The 17,212-nt window shown below is 58.4% G+C and overlaps 3 protein-coding genes and 1 long non-coding RNA gene across 6 annotated transcripts; 1 reads left to right on the top strand and 3 right to left on the bottom strand.

Moving 5' to 3' along the window:
* Window positions 1-29: 29 nt before the first annotated feature.
* Window positions 30-3,763, bottom strand: PPOX (protoporphyrinogen oxidase). 3 transcript variants are annotated; one of them, XM_038586288.1, is made up of 12 exons: window positions 3,607-3,762; window positions 3,330-3,464; window positions 3,073-3,188; window positions 2,819-2,951; window positions 2,403-2,547; window positions 2,111-2,310; window positions 1,232-1,292; window positions 950-1,068; window positions 758-868; window positions 509-658; window positions 345-387; window positions 30-253 (listed from the first exon to the last, which is right to left on the bottom strand). In XM_038586288.1, the coding sequence occupies exons 1-12, from the start codon at window positions 3,691-3,693 to the stop codon at window positions 111-113; spliced, it is 1,443 nt and encodes a 480-aa protein (XP_038442216.1). In that variant the 5' UTR covers window positions 3,694-3,762; the 3' UTR covers window positions 30-110. The 3 variants fall into 3 exon arrangements, with proteins under 3 accessions (XP_038442216.1, XP_038442217.1, XP_038442218.1); XM_038586289.1 differs by lacking the exon at window positions 758-868 and having other exon boundaries at window positions 3,607-3,763; XM_038586290.1 differs by lacking the exon at window positions 3,607-3,762 and having other exon boundaries at window positions 3,073-3,204.
* Window positions 3,764-4,630: 867 nt separating this feature from the next.
* Window positions 4,631-11,271, bottom strand: USP21 (ubiquitin specific peptidase 21). The gene is made up of 13 exons (XM_038586296.1): window positions 11,076-11,271; window positions 9,695-10,315; window positions 8,845-8,904; window positions 8,542-8,662; window positions 8,217-8,328; window positions 7,865-8,020; window positions 7,092-7,156; window positions 6,734-6,837; window positions 6,447-6,533; window positions 6,086-6,164; window positions 5,752-5,859; window positions 5,552-5,666; window positions 4,631-4,991 (listed from the first exon to the last, which is right to left on the bottom strand). The coding sequence occupies exons 2-13, from the start codon at window positions 10,292-10,294 to the stop codon at window positions 4,901-4,903; spliced, it is 1,698 nt and encodes a 565-aa protein (XP_038442224.1). The 5' UTR covers window positions 10,295-10,315; window positions 11,076-11,271; the 3' UTR covers window positions 4,631-4,900.
* Window positions 11,272-11,870: 599 nt separating this feature from the next.
* UFC1 (ubiquitin-fold modifier conjugating enzyme 1) lies at window positions 11,871-16,673 on the bottom strand. The gene is made up of 6 exons (XM_038586316.1): window positions 15,624-16,673; window positions 13,532-13,599; window positions 13,234-13,297; window positions 12,862-12,938; window positions 12,517-12,607; window positions 11,871-12,312 (listed from the first exon to the last, which is right to left on the bottom strand). Exons 1-6 carry the CDS (start codon window positions 15,744-15,746, stop codon window positions 12,232-12,234), a joined length of 504 nt encoding a protein of 167 aa, XP_038442244.1. The 5' UTR covers window positions 15,747-16,673; the 3' UTR covers window positions 11,871-12,231.
* LOC119868068 lies at window positions 12,229-16,017 on the top strand. The gene is made up of 2 exons (XR_005385817.1): window positions 12,229-12,415; window positions 15,464-16,017. It is a non-coding gene; the product is annotated as an uncharacterized LOC119868068 (long non-coding RNA).
* Window positions 16,674-17,212: the final 539 nt, after the last annotated feature.

The raw sequence follows: 17,212 nt of genomic DNA on the forward strand, positions 1-17,212 counted from the left end.
CTATGCCTGGAGGTGACCGAGCCACCAGATCCAGCCAAGTTCCAGCAACTTTTATTTTTGTGGGTGAAGAGGTGCCGCCAGCATGGCCAGGAGGAGGTGGGAGCTGGGGATCAGCTGTTAGGTTCTGAGCCCAGGACCCGAGCCGCTGCCCGCCGTCCACTCTCTATACAGTCGTTGACAGCAACGCCCTCATAGGAGGCTCCGGCCAGAGTCAAGGGCAACCTCTGAGAAGCCAGGAACTGGGTGGCTGCCTCTGCAAGGAAAAGATGAAGGGACTGTTACAGCTGGGGGGGGTCTGGCTTCCTTGCCCCCCCCCCCTCAGCACAGCTGCCTCCCAAACTCACCCAGTTTTTGCCAGTGGCCTAGTGTATACTGGGGGATGCAGTTCTGGGGAGAGAAGAGGGGATACAGGGACATTTTTGTTGGTGATGGCCAAGCCTGAGTAGACGACAACCGACCTACCAGCCCCTGCCTTCAGCGGGAGCTAAGGGGTGCTTACTCAACTCACCTTGTGTAGGTGGACCAAGCAGTGACTTGGTGGCTCTTTTAGTCCTAACTGGGTGGCAGCTGCTTGCTGTGCCTGCTGCTGGAACAGCTCCCGAGATAAGAGACCACCCCTGGCTTCCAGCGTCTGTAACCAGGACCCTCCCAGCATCACCTGGGGAGAGAATATGGCACTGACCAGCCTGGCCTGACCTGCACTGAGCACAGACGAGCCCTCTGCAAACCCCCACTGAGCAAAGCTGCTGCTTCTCACGGTCACTCGGAGGCCAGGGGGGCTCCCATCCTGCTCAGGAAAAGCAACTGAGTCATACACGATTCCCAGGACGCCTGGGTCTTCTGAGGATGGCACCAAATGTCCAAATCCCTGGAGAAAGGAAGAGACCGAGTGAGGAAGGAAGGGCTGGGGGTGGGCCTGGGGGGGCTCATTCCTCCGTGCCACTCCTACCTGCACAGGCAGACGAGCTCCTCGGTACTGGAGGTTCACCACCACCACCGACACGGCAGTGATGGCACTCAGGGCATGAGCCAGAGGCGCAGCCTGGGCAGGGAGCAGCTTGCTGAGCACTGGGGAAGAGCAGCCAGGGGCCTGCTCAGGAGGCATTTCTGGCAGATTCCCCAGGCCTCCCGCAGGGATGATCGGTTCAGGGGCACAGCACAGTCCTGCGGGCCCAGGAAGCAACCCTGTGCCTCACTCTGGCTGGAGAAGGGGAGGGGGCTACCCCAGTACCTGAAGCTGGAACAGCACTAATCACGTGGTCTGCCTCCAGGCTGCCGTCCCCCAGAGATACCTGCCAGGATGCAAGCATTTGAGAGACAGAGAGATAATGGGAATTTTGCCTCAGACTCCCAGGCCCCAAACTGGCAGGAGAGACTGGGCGCTGCCCCAGGATGAAGAGACCGACCTGCAGTGGGCACAGAGCCCACCCCCTCTATTATTGCAGGCAGCGGGCCGGACGGAAGCCAGTGTGGCCTCTCTGAGCTGTTCAGTGGAGCTGGGCTGTCCCTTCCCCTAATGAAGCCACTTGTAAACACTTCTGGATAGAAGGCACCACTTCTATCCAGAGTTGGACCAAACAGGCCCTGGAGGATCATCTACAAACGAGGCCTAAGACCCTAGGGTAGCCCATGTTTAAACTGCATCTAGGGCAGGGAAACAACAGTAACTAGTCCTGCCAACCCTGGCCTGGTTAAAACATTCAGGCAAAGAGAGAGACTTTTTTTTAAAATTTTTATTTATTTATGATAGAGAGAGAGAGAGAGGCAGAGACATAGGCAGAGGGAGAAGCAGGCTCCATGCACCGGGAGCCCGACGTGGGATTCGATCCTGGGTCTCCAGGATCGCGCCCTGGGCCAAAGGCAGGCGCCAAACGGTTGCGCCACCCAGGGATCCCCCCCGGCTTTTTTTTTTTTTTAAGATTTTATTTATTCATGAGAGACAGACACAGGCAGAGGGAGAAACAGGCTTAATGCAGGAGGCCTGACGTGGGACTTGATCCCGGGTCTCCAGGATCACACCTGGACTGAAGGCGGCGCTAAACCACTGAGCCACCCGGGCTGCCCAAAGAGGGAGACTTAACACGCATGACACACCAGGGGGCTCTCCTACCTTCCAGCGGCCTCCAGGGAGGAGGCCTAGCCCACAGACAGGCTGGCCTCTGAGAACACTGACCCCTCTACTAGTCAGGTAGGTGTTAAGGGCCTGGGGCAACGTCTCCAGCCCTCCACGGAGTGACCACTGGCTCCAGCGCTCAGCTCGGGCCTGGCGAATGAGCGCCGAGTCCGGTCGAGGGCTGTGCCCTGAAGAGGCTGCGGCAAAGAAGAATCATCATTAGATCAGCAGCCCGGGCCTCCCGGCAGGCTCTTAGTATCTTCTCGCCCTGAACCAAGCCCCCACTCACCGGCCCCCAGCAGCAGCCCCAGCAAAACAGAACGATGGCTTTGCTCAGCTTGGAAGAGACTGGGAAAGCAGGACCTGACGCTGAGCTCCCGGCTGTTGCCTGCGAACACACCTCGGCAGAGACTGTCCATGGCCAGAGACGCCACCTTGAGGGGGAGACTGGGATTGAGGCCAAGGAAGAGGGTGCACAGACTACCTTCCACTGCCCCTGCGGGGTCCGGAGGGGGTGTGGGGCAGGTGGGGTGGGGTGCGGTCCCACTGTAACAGAGGAGAAGGCAGCCGTTCTCTCCCAGCGCTGGGCTGTGGCGACTACGGGGTGCGTAGAGAGGAGCCCCCAGGTGGAAGGTTTGCGTAGGGGGCTCTCTGCCGCTGGTTAGGAGGGAGGGCAGGGACTTGGGGGCCTCCGGGCCGTGTTACCTCAGGTCCAAGGCGGCGCTGGGCAAAACTGTGCACGGTCTCATCAGGGTCTTTGCCTCGGGGCGTGGTCAACTCCCTCAGCCCGGCCCAAAACAGAGGTTTGGAGAAGGGAGGTGAAGGGCGGAAGAGCCCCCTGCACCGGGGAAGGCACAGTCATTTGCATCCATCCGGCTCCTCTCGCACAGACTGGGCGACGGGGGAATGGAAGGGGGGAGGACGTGGGCAGGGCAGAAAGACGGGCGGTAGGGACCTACCTGAGGCCAGAGGGCAGCGCATGCAGGGCGCCACCCACGTACAGGAACCTGTTCTGGGCAGCTGGGTGGTCTCCCCGGACAGGCAACACTTCGGAGTCCAAGCCAAGCTCAGAGACCTGCTCTCCATACGTCCTCGGGAAGAGGAGAAACTAAGGAAGGGCCTGGCCCACAGCACCGCCGCCCCGCGTGACCTCCCGGGAGGCCCCCCGGCAAGCCCCCCCCAGGCGTCCCTCCGAGGCACCCCGCCGGCCCCTCACCAGGAGCAGGGTCCGGGCTCCCGGGGCTCCCGCTGGCCGAATTCCTCGAGGTCCAAGTTCAAAGACAGCACCGCCGGGGCCTCGGACCGAGCGGATCCAGCCTCCCAGGCGCTCGCTGCCCTCCACCAGGACCACCTGGGGGCGGGAGGGGCACACGCCGCACGGCTACGGCTGCGGCTGCGGCCGAGGGTCTGCAGGGGACGAGGCCCCGCTCCCTCTGGGCCGCAGCGGGGGAGAGGACCGCAGGAGGCTCCCTCCGGCGCGACCGGGCGCTCACCTTGGGGGCGCAGGGGGCCCGGCTCAGGTGGTAACCGGCGGCCAAGCCGCTGATGCCGCCGCCCAGCACGACCACGGTCCGGCCCATCGCGAAGCCTGGGGGCGGCGGCGATGGCCAGGCTGCCCCGGGGTCCCGGCTCCGCAGCAGCCCCCGCAGGCTCCGCGCTCCACCCCCCGGCGCTCGCTGCTGCGGGGGACCCGGCGGGGCACTGAGGTCCCCGCCCAGGGCCCGCGGCGCACCCGCGGAGGCCCGAGGGAAGGCGGGGAGGGTCTCGGGGCGCCGCGGCCGCCGGATAAGGGCCCCGCCCGCGCTATCTGCCGGCGCAGGGCTCGGGGCGCAGCGGCCCCGCCCCCACCTCTGACCTCGACCCCGACCCCGGCCCCGACCCCCGCGCCGCGAGGCCGCCGCTCCGCCCGCCCCTCTGGGCCCGGACGCGCCGGCGCCCCCCGCTCTCCCGCCTCCGGATTGGTGGCCGCGGGAGGCCCCGGATCACGCCCGCCAATGAGGGCGCGGAGCTGGCGGAGGCTCCTCCCCCGGCCCCGCCCCCGCGGGGGGAGCGGCGCTTAACCGCTGGGGCGCCGGCGGGCGCGTCGGGCGGGGCGAGGGCGGGAGCGGGAGCGGGAGCGCGTGGGCGGCCCTGGGGGAGGCCCCGCGAGCGCTGGGGCAGGGAGAGCAGGTGGGGACCCTGGGGCCGCTCCGTGGGGAGGCGGCGCCGTAAACAGCGCCTTGATGTTAGCAACGGCCCGGGCCTGCGGGAGCCGGGGCCGCCCGGCAACGCGCCCCGTGCTTGTCAACAGGGGTCCGCGGTGCCTCCCCCCCGGGGCCACCCCTCCGGGCAGCAGTGGCGCGCCGGGCCGCCTCCGGCCTCCGGGCCGCCCCCCGCACCCCCCGCCCCGCCCCGCCCCGCCCTCCGCTGCCCGCGAGCGTCCGCCCGGCCCGGGAGCGCCCCCATCCGGCCAGAGAGGGACTGGGCCCCGGGGGGACCTGTGCAGCCGCCCGGCACAAATACAAATAAGAGCATCACTTTTTTCTTAATAAATTTATTCACAAAAAGTGAGATTGCGGAGGGCCTGGGGGCTGTACACGGGCGGGGCCCGGGGGGCTCTGTACATGGGGCTGGGAGACCGGGGAGCCTCCGGGTGGAGGGGTGCTTCTTAATAAAAAAAATAATGGGAGCTACAACCACCGCCTCCCCCCTCCCCGATTAAAAAGACACAAAAATAGACGTCTCTGAGGTAAATGGGGCTTCGGGGTCTCGAAAGGGCTTCACAGGTGCCGGGGCTGAGAGGGCTGGTCACAGGCACCGGGGCGGCTCCTGCATCAGTTGGTAGAACAGCACGTAGCCCTCGCTGGACGCCACCTGGTTTTCACTGACGGGGGACACGCTGGGAAGAAGGGAGCGGCGGGCTCTGATCACCCTGGCTACTCCCTCCTGCCCACGGCTACTCCCTCCTGCCCACGGCTACTCCCTCCTGCCCACAGCTACTCCCTCCTGTCCACCACTACTCCCTCTTCCCCACGGCTACTCCCTCCTCCCCACGGCTACTCCCTCCTGTCCACCACTACTCCCTCCTCCCCACGGCTACTCCCTCCTGCCCACGGCTACTCCCTCCTGTCCACCACTACTCCCTCCTCCCCACGGCTACTCCCTCCTGCCCACGGCTACTCCCTCCTGTCCACCACTACTCCCTCCTCCCCACGGCTACTCCCTCCTGCCCACAGCTACTCCCTCCTGTCCACCACTACTCCCTCCTCCCCACGGCTACTCCCTCCTGCCCACGGCTACTCCCTCCTGTCCACCACTACTCCCTCCTCCCCAAGGCTACTCCCTTCTCCCACAAACCCAAGCTCCCGTCTTAGGAAGAGCACTGCTCTCCCTGGGGCTGCAGGGGCTGCGGGAGCTGCGGGAGCAGATCGGGCAGGAACCCGAGGAGGCTGTGCTCACCGAGAGTCGTTGTAGACATGCCAACCAGTCTGGCATCTGCACAGGGCTGTATAGTGGCCGTAGTGGACGCTGCCCGAGTGGTTGCAGAGGGCGTACAGCTGGTACACGGGGCTTCCTGCGGCGTTGGAGTGGATGGAACCCCACCATCACGGCCGTGCCCCCCACTCCCCAGCTCGCCAGACCTCCCCTTCCACACTCACCGGCTTTGTCGCTGGCAAAATCCCCCAGGCTCAGTCGCTGCAGCGGGAAGTCTACACCTACCGAACTTTTCTTGATGGAGCCTCGGGAGGCGGAAAAGCGATTAAGATCTAAGCCCTAGTTAAGGAGCATCCGGGGGGCAGAGGGCCTCTGAAGGGGCTGAGGTCTTGGATGCCGTCCCCTCACCTCTCGGAAGGCACCCGGGGGCACAGTGGGGTGAGGTGGAGCGGCAGACTTTTCCTAAGGGAAATTCAATTCCCAAATGTCCAGCCTCTGCAGACCGGGCACATGCAGGGGGAACGGATGGGAGAAATAAGAATTTGAAGGTTAGGATACGAAGCACGAGGATTCGGGGGAATCTTTGTACGGTCAACTTTTTGGTACTTCGCGTTTTCTGCCGACACCGGTCACACACCTGAGTAAACGGCAGATAACACCGTGTGAATGTGCCCCTCACGTCAATCAGCTTTTCTGACACCCCGACTCACAGTCACTATGCTCCCCATCACTTCTGCATCCCCTGGGCCACTGCCCTTCGCCCGAGGATTACTAGGACGTATCTGAGACTCCAACACACACCAAGAAATACGGATACCGTGCCCCATACCAAGCACCATGCACCCCCTTTTACCCATATGGCACCCCCTCCCCCGGCAGGCCTCCCACCCTTACTGCATCCCTGTGAAACAGCACATACTGGAGCATTCTCGGACTCTAGCTCTTCTTCCTTGGTGAACAGGCTGAAACAATCCCGCAGAGACACCTTGCCCCCGGCAAATCCTTTCTGGGGGGCGGGGGGGACGGGAATGAAAGGTCAGCATGTTCTGAATTTCCTTCTGCAACTCTTCTTAATCAGTCCAGGCTTCAGTTGTATTCCAGAGACCCGCAGGGTTCCCTCCCACGCTGGGGGGGGGTGGGGGGGTGGGTAGGGATGGGTTGCAGAACCCATGTCCCATCCACCCCAGGAATCCTCTGGAATCCCACCTTGGGGATGGGCAGGGACAGGTCACAAAAAACCTCGAAGGTCGTGGAGCGATACCCACAGGCCTGGCACTTGAGACAACTTTTCAACTGGCCCACAAACAGGTCTAGACAGAAGCGAAGAGGCGGGAGAAACAGTCACTGTGGGGAGCCCGAGATGCTTCCTTGGGTTCCCCTCTCTTCCCACGGCTCTGCCCGACACTTCCCTTCCTAACGCCCGCGCTCCTAACAAACCCCTAACAAAGCCTGTCCACACTTCCATCGTCTGGCCTTGCCCCCACACCCCTCACAGTGTCAATTCTCCCAAGCCTGCAATGCCCCCCCTCACTAATCATCCCGCATGGCTTTGTCCGCTCCGTACCCACAATCTTGCTGTCTTCTCGCTCCAGGTAACGCTTCCACATTAGGTTGGCTCTGTCATCATCACTACCTCAGATCAAGGAAGTGGGGAGCACCCATGAGACAGGGGAACACTGGGCATCCCCAACACCACAGCAATGACCCACACAGCCCTGCATTCCACCCATACCCCAGCTCCTTCTCTACATTTCAAAGAAGTGTCCTAGGAGTAACGCTTTAGGGGCACCTGGGGGCTCAGTTGGTTAAGTGTCCGCCTTCCGCTCGGGTCATGATCACAGGGTCCTGGGATTGAACCCCACATCAGGCTCCCTACTTGGTGGAGAGCCTGCTTCTCCCTCTCCATCTGCCCTTCCCCTCTGCTTGTCCATGGTCTCTCTCTCTCTCTCTCATCACTGTCTCTAAAATAAGTGAATAAAATCTTAACAACAAAAAAAGGAGTACTGCTTTAGAAGACTTTCTGGGGAAACCCAAGGCGAGAGGGAAAGGAAGGAACACAGGCAGGGAACAGCTGACTTGACCTGGCTTTAAACGCTGTATGTACCGGGCTGAAAATGAGCTCTCCTCCCCTCAGCCCGGGGACACCCCTAGCACTAGCCTCTGCCGCCATCTGCACCCCTTGGCCTCCTTCCTCGGACTTCTGCACGGCTTCTCAAACCATTTTCTAGACTGGGTGTTTCCCTGGACCCTACAGCCTGTCTTGATGAGCTCAGTTCTATGAAGGACAGTGGCTGCTGAGAAACTACCGGGAACACAAGGGAGAGAAAGTGACTTTACCTCAACTCAGGTTCTTCTAGCAGAGCTCCTCCGCGACGGGGCTGGGCGGGAGCTGGACTGCTGGCCAGGATGGGTGGAGCCCGGCGGCCCCGCCGGTTGATTTCAAGGTGCAGCCGCTCCATGAGGAGCTTCAGGAACTCTTGGGCATCCTGCTGGCTACAGCCAGAAACAGAGTGTGGGCAACTGACAGCCCCCGCCCCTGGTCCACAGACAGTATCTCCTGCCCAGACATCGGTCCCTACTTCCTGGATCAAGCACGTCTGAAGGCTCAGAACAATGGTGCCAGGGCCTCTGCTTGGTCCAACCCCCAGACGTGGCCACAGAGAAATGTCATACCCTCTAGCTCTCCCACCTGTATCCAGAGAAGGAGGGAACGTATTTCTGGAAGACAGCTCGGAATCGAGTAGGATTCACAGCTTCACAGGAGTCAGGGTGCCACAGGGCACCAATCACATCGGCAAAGGCTGTTGGGGTGGGTGTGGGGAAAGAGGGGTTAATGACTGGAAGAGGCAAGCCACAGGAGGCTCAGAGGGCAGAAGAAGACAACCTCTAGGGAAGCAGGCACCAGCAAAAAGATACAACTCCCAGACTCAAGGGTCGGGGCTGCCGGGGCTGGCAGATGGACCCAGAGGTTGGGGAGAGAACTGGAAAGGTGGGAGCAGGAGTGGCTGCTGCACCTTCAGTGAGCTCTTGGGCTCGACCCCCTCCAGGCACCTCTTGCCGGAAGTCCCTTCGCAGACAGAAGTCCCGAAGAGGCCGAGTGCTGCTCAAACACTGTAGCACTGCATTCAGGAAGCACTGGGGAGCAGGAGACACCGCCGTTATTTCTGTAGACCAGGGACCGACCGGAAGCCTAGAAGAGCTTCAGTGCTCTCCTTTCCCATCTTCCCCACCTTCCCCACCTTCTGAAAGTCAGCGCCCTGCCCCCAGCACCATTTCAAATTCCTTTTAGAAATGCCGGACAGGAGAAAGGCTCTCACCGTGTTCCCCAGATTTCGGAGGCCAACGTGACCAGAGCCCAGAAGCAGTGTGTGATGAGCCTGGAAGGTCAGAGTAGAGTCAGCAGGTTCCCATGTATCCCACCTGGCATTTTAACCTTTCTACAGCATGCTGCCCACTGCTTCCCCATCCCCGTCCTTCACCCTCAAACTCCACCCTCCTTCCCTCACAGGGTACTGGGGGCTCCCTACCTCACTGGCCATGAGCAGTAAGCCCATCACAGCTGAGTGTACCACAGACTCGGCCATGGCTGTCCCGCCTGTTCCCCACTTACTCCTCTGCCCAGCTAGCCGGCGCTGCAGCTCCTGGGGCAGCTCCCCAAGCACTGGCATGGCTGCCCAGCTGCTCCCCACACCCACCTTGCTTCCCCCAAAGCCCCGTCCTGCCCCCGTGGCCCCTTCCTGAACCCTCTCCTGATGGCTCCAACTGCAATCAACCTAAGCTCACTTGGCTCGGGAAATGGGCAACCACACTAACTCAGATATTCTGAGCCCCGCCCCTCATCAGCTCCAGAGATTAATTAGGCCTAGGCAGCGTCCTAGGAGAGAAGGTGAAGCAAGGGAGAGTAAGGGCCCTGGGGACCCAGAGAAGAATCTGCAATGGCTGGATTAAATCCCTGGGGTCCGAAATGGCACACCATGCTAGGGAGTCACAGAAAACCCGAAAAAGGTCTATGAGGAGCAGTGGTACTTAAGTGAGGGAGAGGAGAGTCCCAGCTGCTGTAATGAGGGATTGGGGAAAAGAGGGAAAAGAAAGCCACGTGATGGCAAGAAAGCTGGAGGCAGAGAGGAACACGGGCTTGGAAGGCCACGTGTGCTGGCGAGTCCTCACCATTTTGTCATCGGAGTAGAAAGACTCAGAGGGCCGGGCAGATATGACGTGGAAGGAGCCATGGGAAGTAGGGGGCTCCGTCCGTATACTGAGCAAGGTGGGAGGACCAGGAAAGCCCCCGAGGCGGCGGAGAGAGGCGCTCCGTCTCAGGGTGGGAGGCTCAGGCCGGAGCGCCAGGCGGCTCAGCGCGGCCCCTAGCTCTCCAGCACCACGATGCCCTCCCAAGGCAATCCCCATAGGACGCAAGTCCCCACTGCTCACAGACTTGGAACGAGCTAGGTTGGTCCTGGAAGGGAGAGGCAGAGCCACAGTTGGGGGTGGTGAGCCAGGCAGGGGAACTCCATGATCTGCCCGGAGGGGTCCTCGGGGACGAGGACCTGAGGTCCGGCCCCGTCCCAGCTCCAGTTTCTTGAGCCGTTCCTCGGGGGGACCTGGCCGGGGAGGCAGAGGTCTTAACATGGGGTTCGGCCCAGGGGCTGGGTTTCGGCGCTCCTTGCTTCGGGCCCTCGGGGCAAATGGTAGCTTGGATCCCACTCGTGGCTGGACATTAACGGGTGGCTCTCGGGTCCGGCCCAGGCGGTGCTCAGAGGCCTGGGGCATCGTGGACACCACAGGCTGGACCTGGGAGGAGAAGAGAGGGTCAGCGTGTGAACGTGGAGGCACCAACTAGCTTGCACCCGCACTGGGGGGAGGAAGCACATCTCTCTCAGTTAGCGTCCCGGTGCCGGGCGTGGTGTTTCCGCACAGCAGATACTTAGTATCCACCGAGGAAAGGACGCGGTGACAGCAGCCCGCGGCTCCGAGGCATCCGGAACGCCCCTCCTGCAGGAGCAGCTGGGCTGGAAAGCCGAGGAGAGTCTCCATCTCGGCCTCTTCACCATCCAAGGCTCCCAAGGGCCCCGCACCCGGCTGCTCAAGCGGGGGGTGCCCCGGGTCACTCAGAACCTCGGGGCAAACACGGCGTGGACGTGGGGAGGTGCCGGGAAGGGGCACCCCGCCCCCCACCCCCCGCCCCTCCGGGCTGCAAACGAAGCCGCCCGACCCAGCGGCTTGCCGGGCCCTCCCCCCCAGCCCTGGGCGCCCACGAGGTGTCGGGGGGACGGGGGGGGCACAAACTACTCCCCGACCCGGATCTCCGCACCTCTCCCACCGCCGCAGGCTTCAGCCGGGTCCGCCCCCCTCGAGGGCAGAAGGCCGAGGCCGCTGATTGGCTGCGGGGTCGGCGGCGTATCCCCTGCGGCCCGAGGATGCTGTCCCTCCAGGCCGGCTCCCCCGGGCCTGCGCGGCCCCCCGCGCCCCGCCGGTGCGGACGGCGTCCTCTGGGGTCCCGGGCCGTCTCCCCGCGCCCCCCCCGCCCCAGCCCCAGCGCCCCGGCCCGTACCTGTCCCCCGGTGAGGCGGCGGGGGAGCCCAGCTGGGGCCGAGCCCCAGCTCAGGGCCACCCCCTGCTCCCCCCGTGCAGCCCCCCCGAGGGCCGGGCTGCAGCCGTGGCCGCAGCCGATGCCCAGGTCCGTCCCGCCGCAGGGGCCGCCGCCATCTTTGTTGGTCCCGCCCGGCCACCGGCAGCCGGCTTCACCGCCTCTCACGGCGCCTGCGCGCCCACACTCGGCGGCCGCCCACCTGCCTCCTCTGCGCTTGCGTGAACCTGCCCCCTTGGCTCCGCCGCCGCCGCCATGGAAACGCAGCCAACTCGGGGAGCGCCGGTTCCCAGACCTGCCCTGAATTGTTTTTAAACCATCGCTCCTAAGCGAGTCCCTGAAGTGCAGGGTCCTGGGACCGTAGAGATGTGGACGTGATACCCGTAGCCTGGCCCCCAGGCTTGCAGCACAGAGCCTTCCCTGGGAGCAGCTGCAATGTCCGTCCAGCCCGCAGACCGGTGGAGCAGCAGCCCGCGCTGCACAGAGGGATGAGAAGATCCCTGGAGGGCGGGGAATGCTGGTCCTGCAAAGCCATTCCTCAAGCATCTTGCAGACCAAAGCAGTAGGCACCCACCCGCTAAAGGACACAAGCAGACCTCTGCAGGAGCGAGAGCGGTCCAAGATTTCCTTTTAGTTCCCAGCTCCTGACCACAGCATCATCCTCATTTCCCCTCCCTCCCAAACTAACGTAGTTGTACTTGTGCCTTGGGGCTTAGCCAGCTCACCCTCTCTTCACAGCCACCAATGAGAGCCACGGGCCACCAGAGGAAAGCAGCTTTTATTGATGAGTTATCTCCAAAAACCAAAAAAGCTATGCACCCACTTTCGGCAGGCACCCCCTCCCCCATCCTTCCGGAATCTCACATCGCCCCACCTGGAGAAGGGATACAGATTGTCTTTTGGTTTCCCAAAGCCCCAGTCTTTTCCCCTCCCTGTGTAGCCTTGGAAATTCAGTAGCAATGCTGTTATTTTCCCCCCAGCAATGCCTGATGCAGCTACTTAGTAACAATTATGGGTGAAGGGGTTTGGGGGAAGCAACCGGATGAGTAAGAGTGATGCAAAGAAAGCAGGAACGTAGCCTATCAAAGGTCCCTCTGTCCTGCCTCAGTGGCTTGATCCTTCATTGGTTGCATTTCTCTTTATGCTGAATCACGCCCTTCTGAATCAGATCGGGGATTTCCACTGCCAGCCATGGACCCAGCTGCAATACAAGGGAGACCCTGTGAGATGACTACCACCCTCTCAATGCCTCTTGTTCCATTAGAAGCTCCTTCCCATACAGATTCTATAGGAACATGCTCAAGGTAAATACTGTCATACCTTGTTTATTCTCAATTACTTTTCTTATATTGCTCAGTGCCTAATTCTCTCCACCCTCCTTACATGCCAAACACCCCAAACTTACCCCCAGAGCCATAAGATGAGCTAGCCCAAACTTGGGCACGTTCCTGGCCCACAAAGGCTTAAAGTGGTCAGTCAGGCATATTTTGCCACCCCTATGAGAAGGACGAGGAGAAGAAGAAGGTGTTGACATGCAAAGTTTACCATGAAGCATAGTAGCCTCTTGGAAGCAAAAGATAACCAACCACTAGTGATCAGAATTGAGCACAAGGTTAGCGAAGTACCTTGCTCAGACTTGGCAGACGGAGGGCTAGAGACCCTCTAGGCAAGCCAACTCTGGGAAAAATCCAGGCCCAGAGTTCTTTCCTAACTCCTCTTTGCCCTTTTCCCATTTCCTATTGAGTCCTACCTGTACATCTTTGCTGTTTTTCCATCCAGTTCAGGAACCGCAATTTCTGGAGCAGTAGCAGGATATGTGACAGGAATCTGGAGAAATTATAAGGCCTTAACGAAACAGAATCAGGATAGAAAGGAACCAATCTAATCAATACCCATTTCTTGGATGAACTGAAATGTTTGACAAACACCCCCAAGCAGCATGTACACACCAGGGTCCTGGATATGAAGATCAGTAGCTGTCATCTATGCTTGCTTCAAGCCTTAGCGGTTCCCTCCCACTTTAAAGGTTTTTTTTGGCCCGTCCAAGAAAGGTTAGCTTGTAACAATCACCTAAACCCTCCTCTTGGACTAACCTCTGTGTTTCCCATTCCATCATACTCACGTCAAACTCAATGTCAAACTCGTATTTGAGCAAGTCATGGATGTACCAGCATTTTCCAAACCACCTGTAAGAAAAACCAAACCTTAGTCCAATCTGCCATCCTTCTCATACGATGTTTTTGGCTTAGGTGGTCAGCTTGGGAGACTCATGGGATGGGAATTGGGGAAATCTGGAGCTGTGGGAGTGGGGACAGCTAACAGGAAGCACGGAACGCATCTGGCAGCGGGCTTTGGGACATTAAAATGTTCAAGCCATGTAAGATTCCCACCCCCCAAGACTCCCAAGAGGGTCTGCCTACCGAGTCCCTTCCTTGTTGGACTCCAGTCGGAACCAATCATTGTCCGCATTCTTGTTGTTCTCCACATACTAAAAGCAGAGAATGAGGTCTTTGAGGGGGCAGTCCCTCTTCCCTCAAAAGCAAAGTATGTGATCACTTTCTTTCTTAGTATGTACCCAGCTTTTCTGACATGAGCAAAGCTGAAGACAAAGTTACACTGGGAAGCAGGAGACTTGTTCAGAGCAGAGAATAGAACGGTCGGGTCCCACTTAGTTCAGCAAGCACAAAACACTCAATATTGCCTGAGTTTTCTTCCCACTTCTGATAGGTCTGCCCTCAACCCACAAGCCATTTTATGGTATACGCCCTCCCTGGAGGACCTCATGTGGTCCTGGTTTTGATGAGTACCCACACGCTGATCATTTCCAAATCATTATTTTAATCCAGACCCTTTCTCAGAGCTTCGGAGCCTACTATCCAATTGTATACTGAAATTTCTAACTTCATTGCACAGGTACCTCAAACCTACCATCCCCCCGCCCAGTCGTTCAGACCATTTCTCCACTGCATTCATTTCAGAGGACAGTATTAGCCTTCACTCAGTCCTGCAAGCCAGACTGTGGGAATTATCATGGACTCTCCCTCTCCTTTGTTTTAAAAGATTTTATTGTATTCATGAGACACACAGAGACATAGGCAGAGGGAGAAGCAGGCTCCATGCAGGGAGCCCAATGCAAGACTCGATCCGGGGACCCCGGGGTCATGCCTCGGGCCGAAGACAGGTGCTCAACCCCTGAGCCACCCGGGCGTCCCAGACCCTCCTTCTCTCCTACTCTACACCAATCCTTCCCGACGACATACTACTGATTTTTACCTTCTGAATGGTCTTCAGATCTCTCTCTTCTCTCTATCCTCACTAGAACCATCCAGTTTAGATCATCACTTTTCTTTTGCCTGGATTAATGCCAGCCTCCTAATTTGTTTCCCGCCTTCAATCGTATCTCTTTTAGTTCTACTTTTCTCTCTAGTCACTGTGATTGGTTTAAAACCAATCTGAGCATATTATTCCCCAGCTTAAAATACTTCAAAGGTATCCCAGTGCCTCCAAGACAACATCCAAGTACTCAAGCTTCTCTCTCAAGCCTTGCCTAGCACCCCCTCCCATACACTGGATGACTTCAGCAACTCTGAACTACTTCTGTTTCTTCTTACCCCTCCTGCCATTTGTAGCTTCCATGCTCTTGCTCCTGCCGTTCTTGTGAATATCCCTCCGGAGCATCCTCATGTTTATCAGGCTCACTTAGGTTTATTACCCTTTAGGGCTCAGCTCCAGCACCCTTCTTCTATGAAGCCTTCCTGGACCGGACCCACACTGGATTAGGTGTCTCACCTCTGCTCTCAAAACATCTTAGCAATCTCTTCGTCTCCCTCCCTTGATCTATTATAATGACTTTGTTCAGAGATAGGTAGGCTCCAGCTTATCTGGCTCTGGATCTCGATCCTAGGTGCTACGTGCACAACAAATGTATGTGGGTGTGGGTGTGGGGTGTTGATGAAAATAAATACGTGTGTCAGGGTTGCTGCTGCCTTGGAAACAGGCAGAGACCACTGCAAGGAAAAGAAACTCTCCCCTTTGCACAATGGGGAGAATTGCTGAGAGGATGGCTCATTCCTAGCTGTGAGCCTAATCCCTCAACTCTCTGCTACACTTACTAGGGTTTTCAGCCCCAGGGTGTGTTCCTTCCTCGGGAAGGGTGGAGGAGGGAACAGAGAGAAGCCACGGGGGCCTGGAGCCCCAGGAATTCCTCGGACCACCCCCCTACATCCAGCAGAGCAAACACCTGCAGCCAGAGGGACACGTCACCTTCCGGGGAGGCGTGTCCCTAAAGTAACTGCTGCTTTGGCCCCACCGGGGCCCCTAAACCGAGTTTCTTTTGCCTCCTCCCCTTCCAGGCTCGCTGAGCTCCCCCAGCCCCCCAATCGTCCAGCTTCTAAAGAATCTGGGCGTTAAATTTTATAACCGGAAGCGGCTTCCGCACGGAGCCTATTCTCAGGGACACCAGACTCCCCGCAACCCTTCCGCGACGCGATCGGCCGCAGAGGCACAACTAACCCGGATGAGGGACTGGTATTCCTCCTTGAGTCGCTGCACCCACAACTCACGATCTCGAGGTCCGGCGTTAGTCTTCAGCACAGGGATCTCAGACACCACACGCCGGGTGGCCTCGTCCGCCATCTTGGACGAGGGCGAAAGAGAAACGCGGAAGTGGTATCGCCCGTATAGTCTACACGCAGGGGGCCGCCATCTTTACTGTGGGAAGACAGGGGGCTGGGCTGCCTTCGGACTTCTTTGAGCGAGAGCCTTAATTTTCTTGTAACGAAGGCAAATTTGTCCCCTGGTCACTTGCTTGTGGGTGCCGGGGGGGAAAAACAGAATGGAGCGGGTTGCTTCTTAGTATGGTACCTAACATCTTAAAAAAAAAAACAAAACACGCAGACTGCTCAAAGGGAGACTTCCGCTCATGCTCAGAAAAGTAATCTCGGAAAACGCGGCCGCCGTCCCGAACTTGGGAGAGTTGTCAGATTTTCAGGCTGTTGCAGGCGGCGCGCGGGGCACTGTGGGCCTGACAGCCTGTTGAGAGGTTTGCACAAGCTTCCTTAGCTCCCAGGTAGCAGAGGCAAAGCAGCCATCCGATTGCACGGCATTAAACTCGTGCTGATTGTTGGAAACTGCTGAGAATCAAAGTACAGCGGACAGCCTGGGTCCTGGAGGATCAACACGTCGAATTAGAGAATTCTTAATAGGTGCCAAAGCAGGTTAGAAATGGCAGGAAAATCTGCCTTAGTCCAGCCTGGACGTGTTTTGCCATGCAAGGGTCCTAGTGCATGGCCCGCAGCGGGTACCCGCTGATGCTTTTGCAGAATGTTGCATTATCTTCCTGTCGGTGTTTCAACCTAAGCACCTTGATTTTGGCTTTTATATCTCATGTTTACTCCGTTGATCATCCAGCCTGTGGCAGTAACTTCGAACCAGATTAATCATCAAATTCTGTAGCCCATCCACGGCAAAGCTTTGTCTTCGTTTCCAATGGCTTGTAAGTTCCAGTACAATGTTACATAAGACTTTTGAGAGCACAAATCCCGGTCTTGTTCTGATTTTAGGGGGGAAAGCATCATCGTCTTTTTTCATTAAGTATGATGTAAGCTCCTCATAGGTGCTCCTCATCAGGTTAAGAAAGTTCCCTTCTATCCTGCTGTTGAGGATTTTTTTCCAAATACTTTTTCGGCGTTCATTAGAATGATAATGTAGTTTTTGTCTTCTTTTGGCATGCTATGGATTTCTTTCTTTAAAACATTATATAAAAAATAAAATAAAATAAAAAATAAATAAAATAAATAAAACATTATATATTGAGGGGTGCCTGGAGGCCTCAGTTGGTTCAGTGCTGACTCGGTTTTGGCTCAGGCCATGGTGCCCCCCTTCCCCCATCTAGCTCGTCTGCTTGTCCCTCCCCTCCTACTCTCCCTCTCAAATAAATAAATAATACAATCTTTTTTTCTTTCTTTTTGTAAGATTTTATGTATTTATTCAGGAGAAATAGAGGCAGAGACCCAGGAAGAGGCAGAGGCAGGTCCCCTCACAGGGAACCCAATGCAGGACTTGATCCAGGAACTTTGGAATCACACCCTGAGCCGAAGGCA

This window comes from Canis lupus, chromosome 38 (assembly GCF_011100685.1).
Source record: "Canis lupus familiaris isolate Mischka breed German Shepherd chromosome 38, alternate assembly UU_Cfam_GSD_1.0, whole genome shotgun sequence".
NCBI lineage: Eukaryota > Metazoa > Chordata > Mammalia > Carnivora > Canidae > Canis > Canis lupus.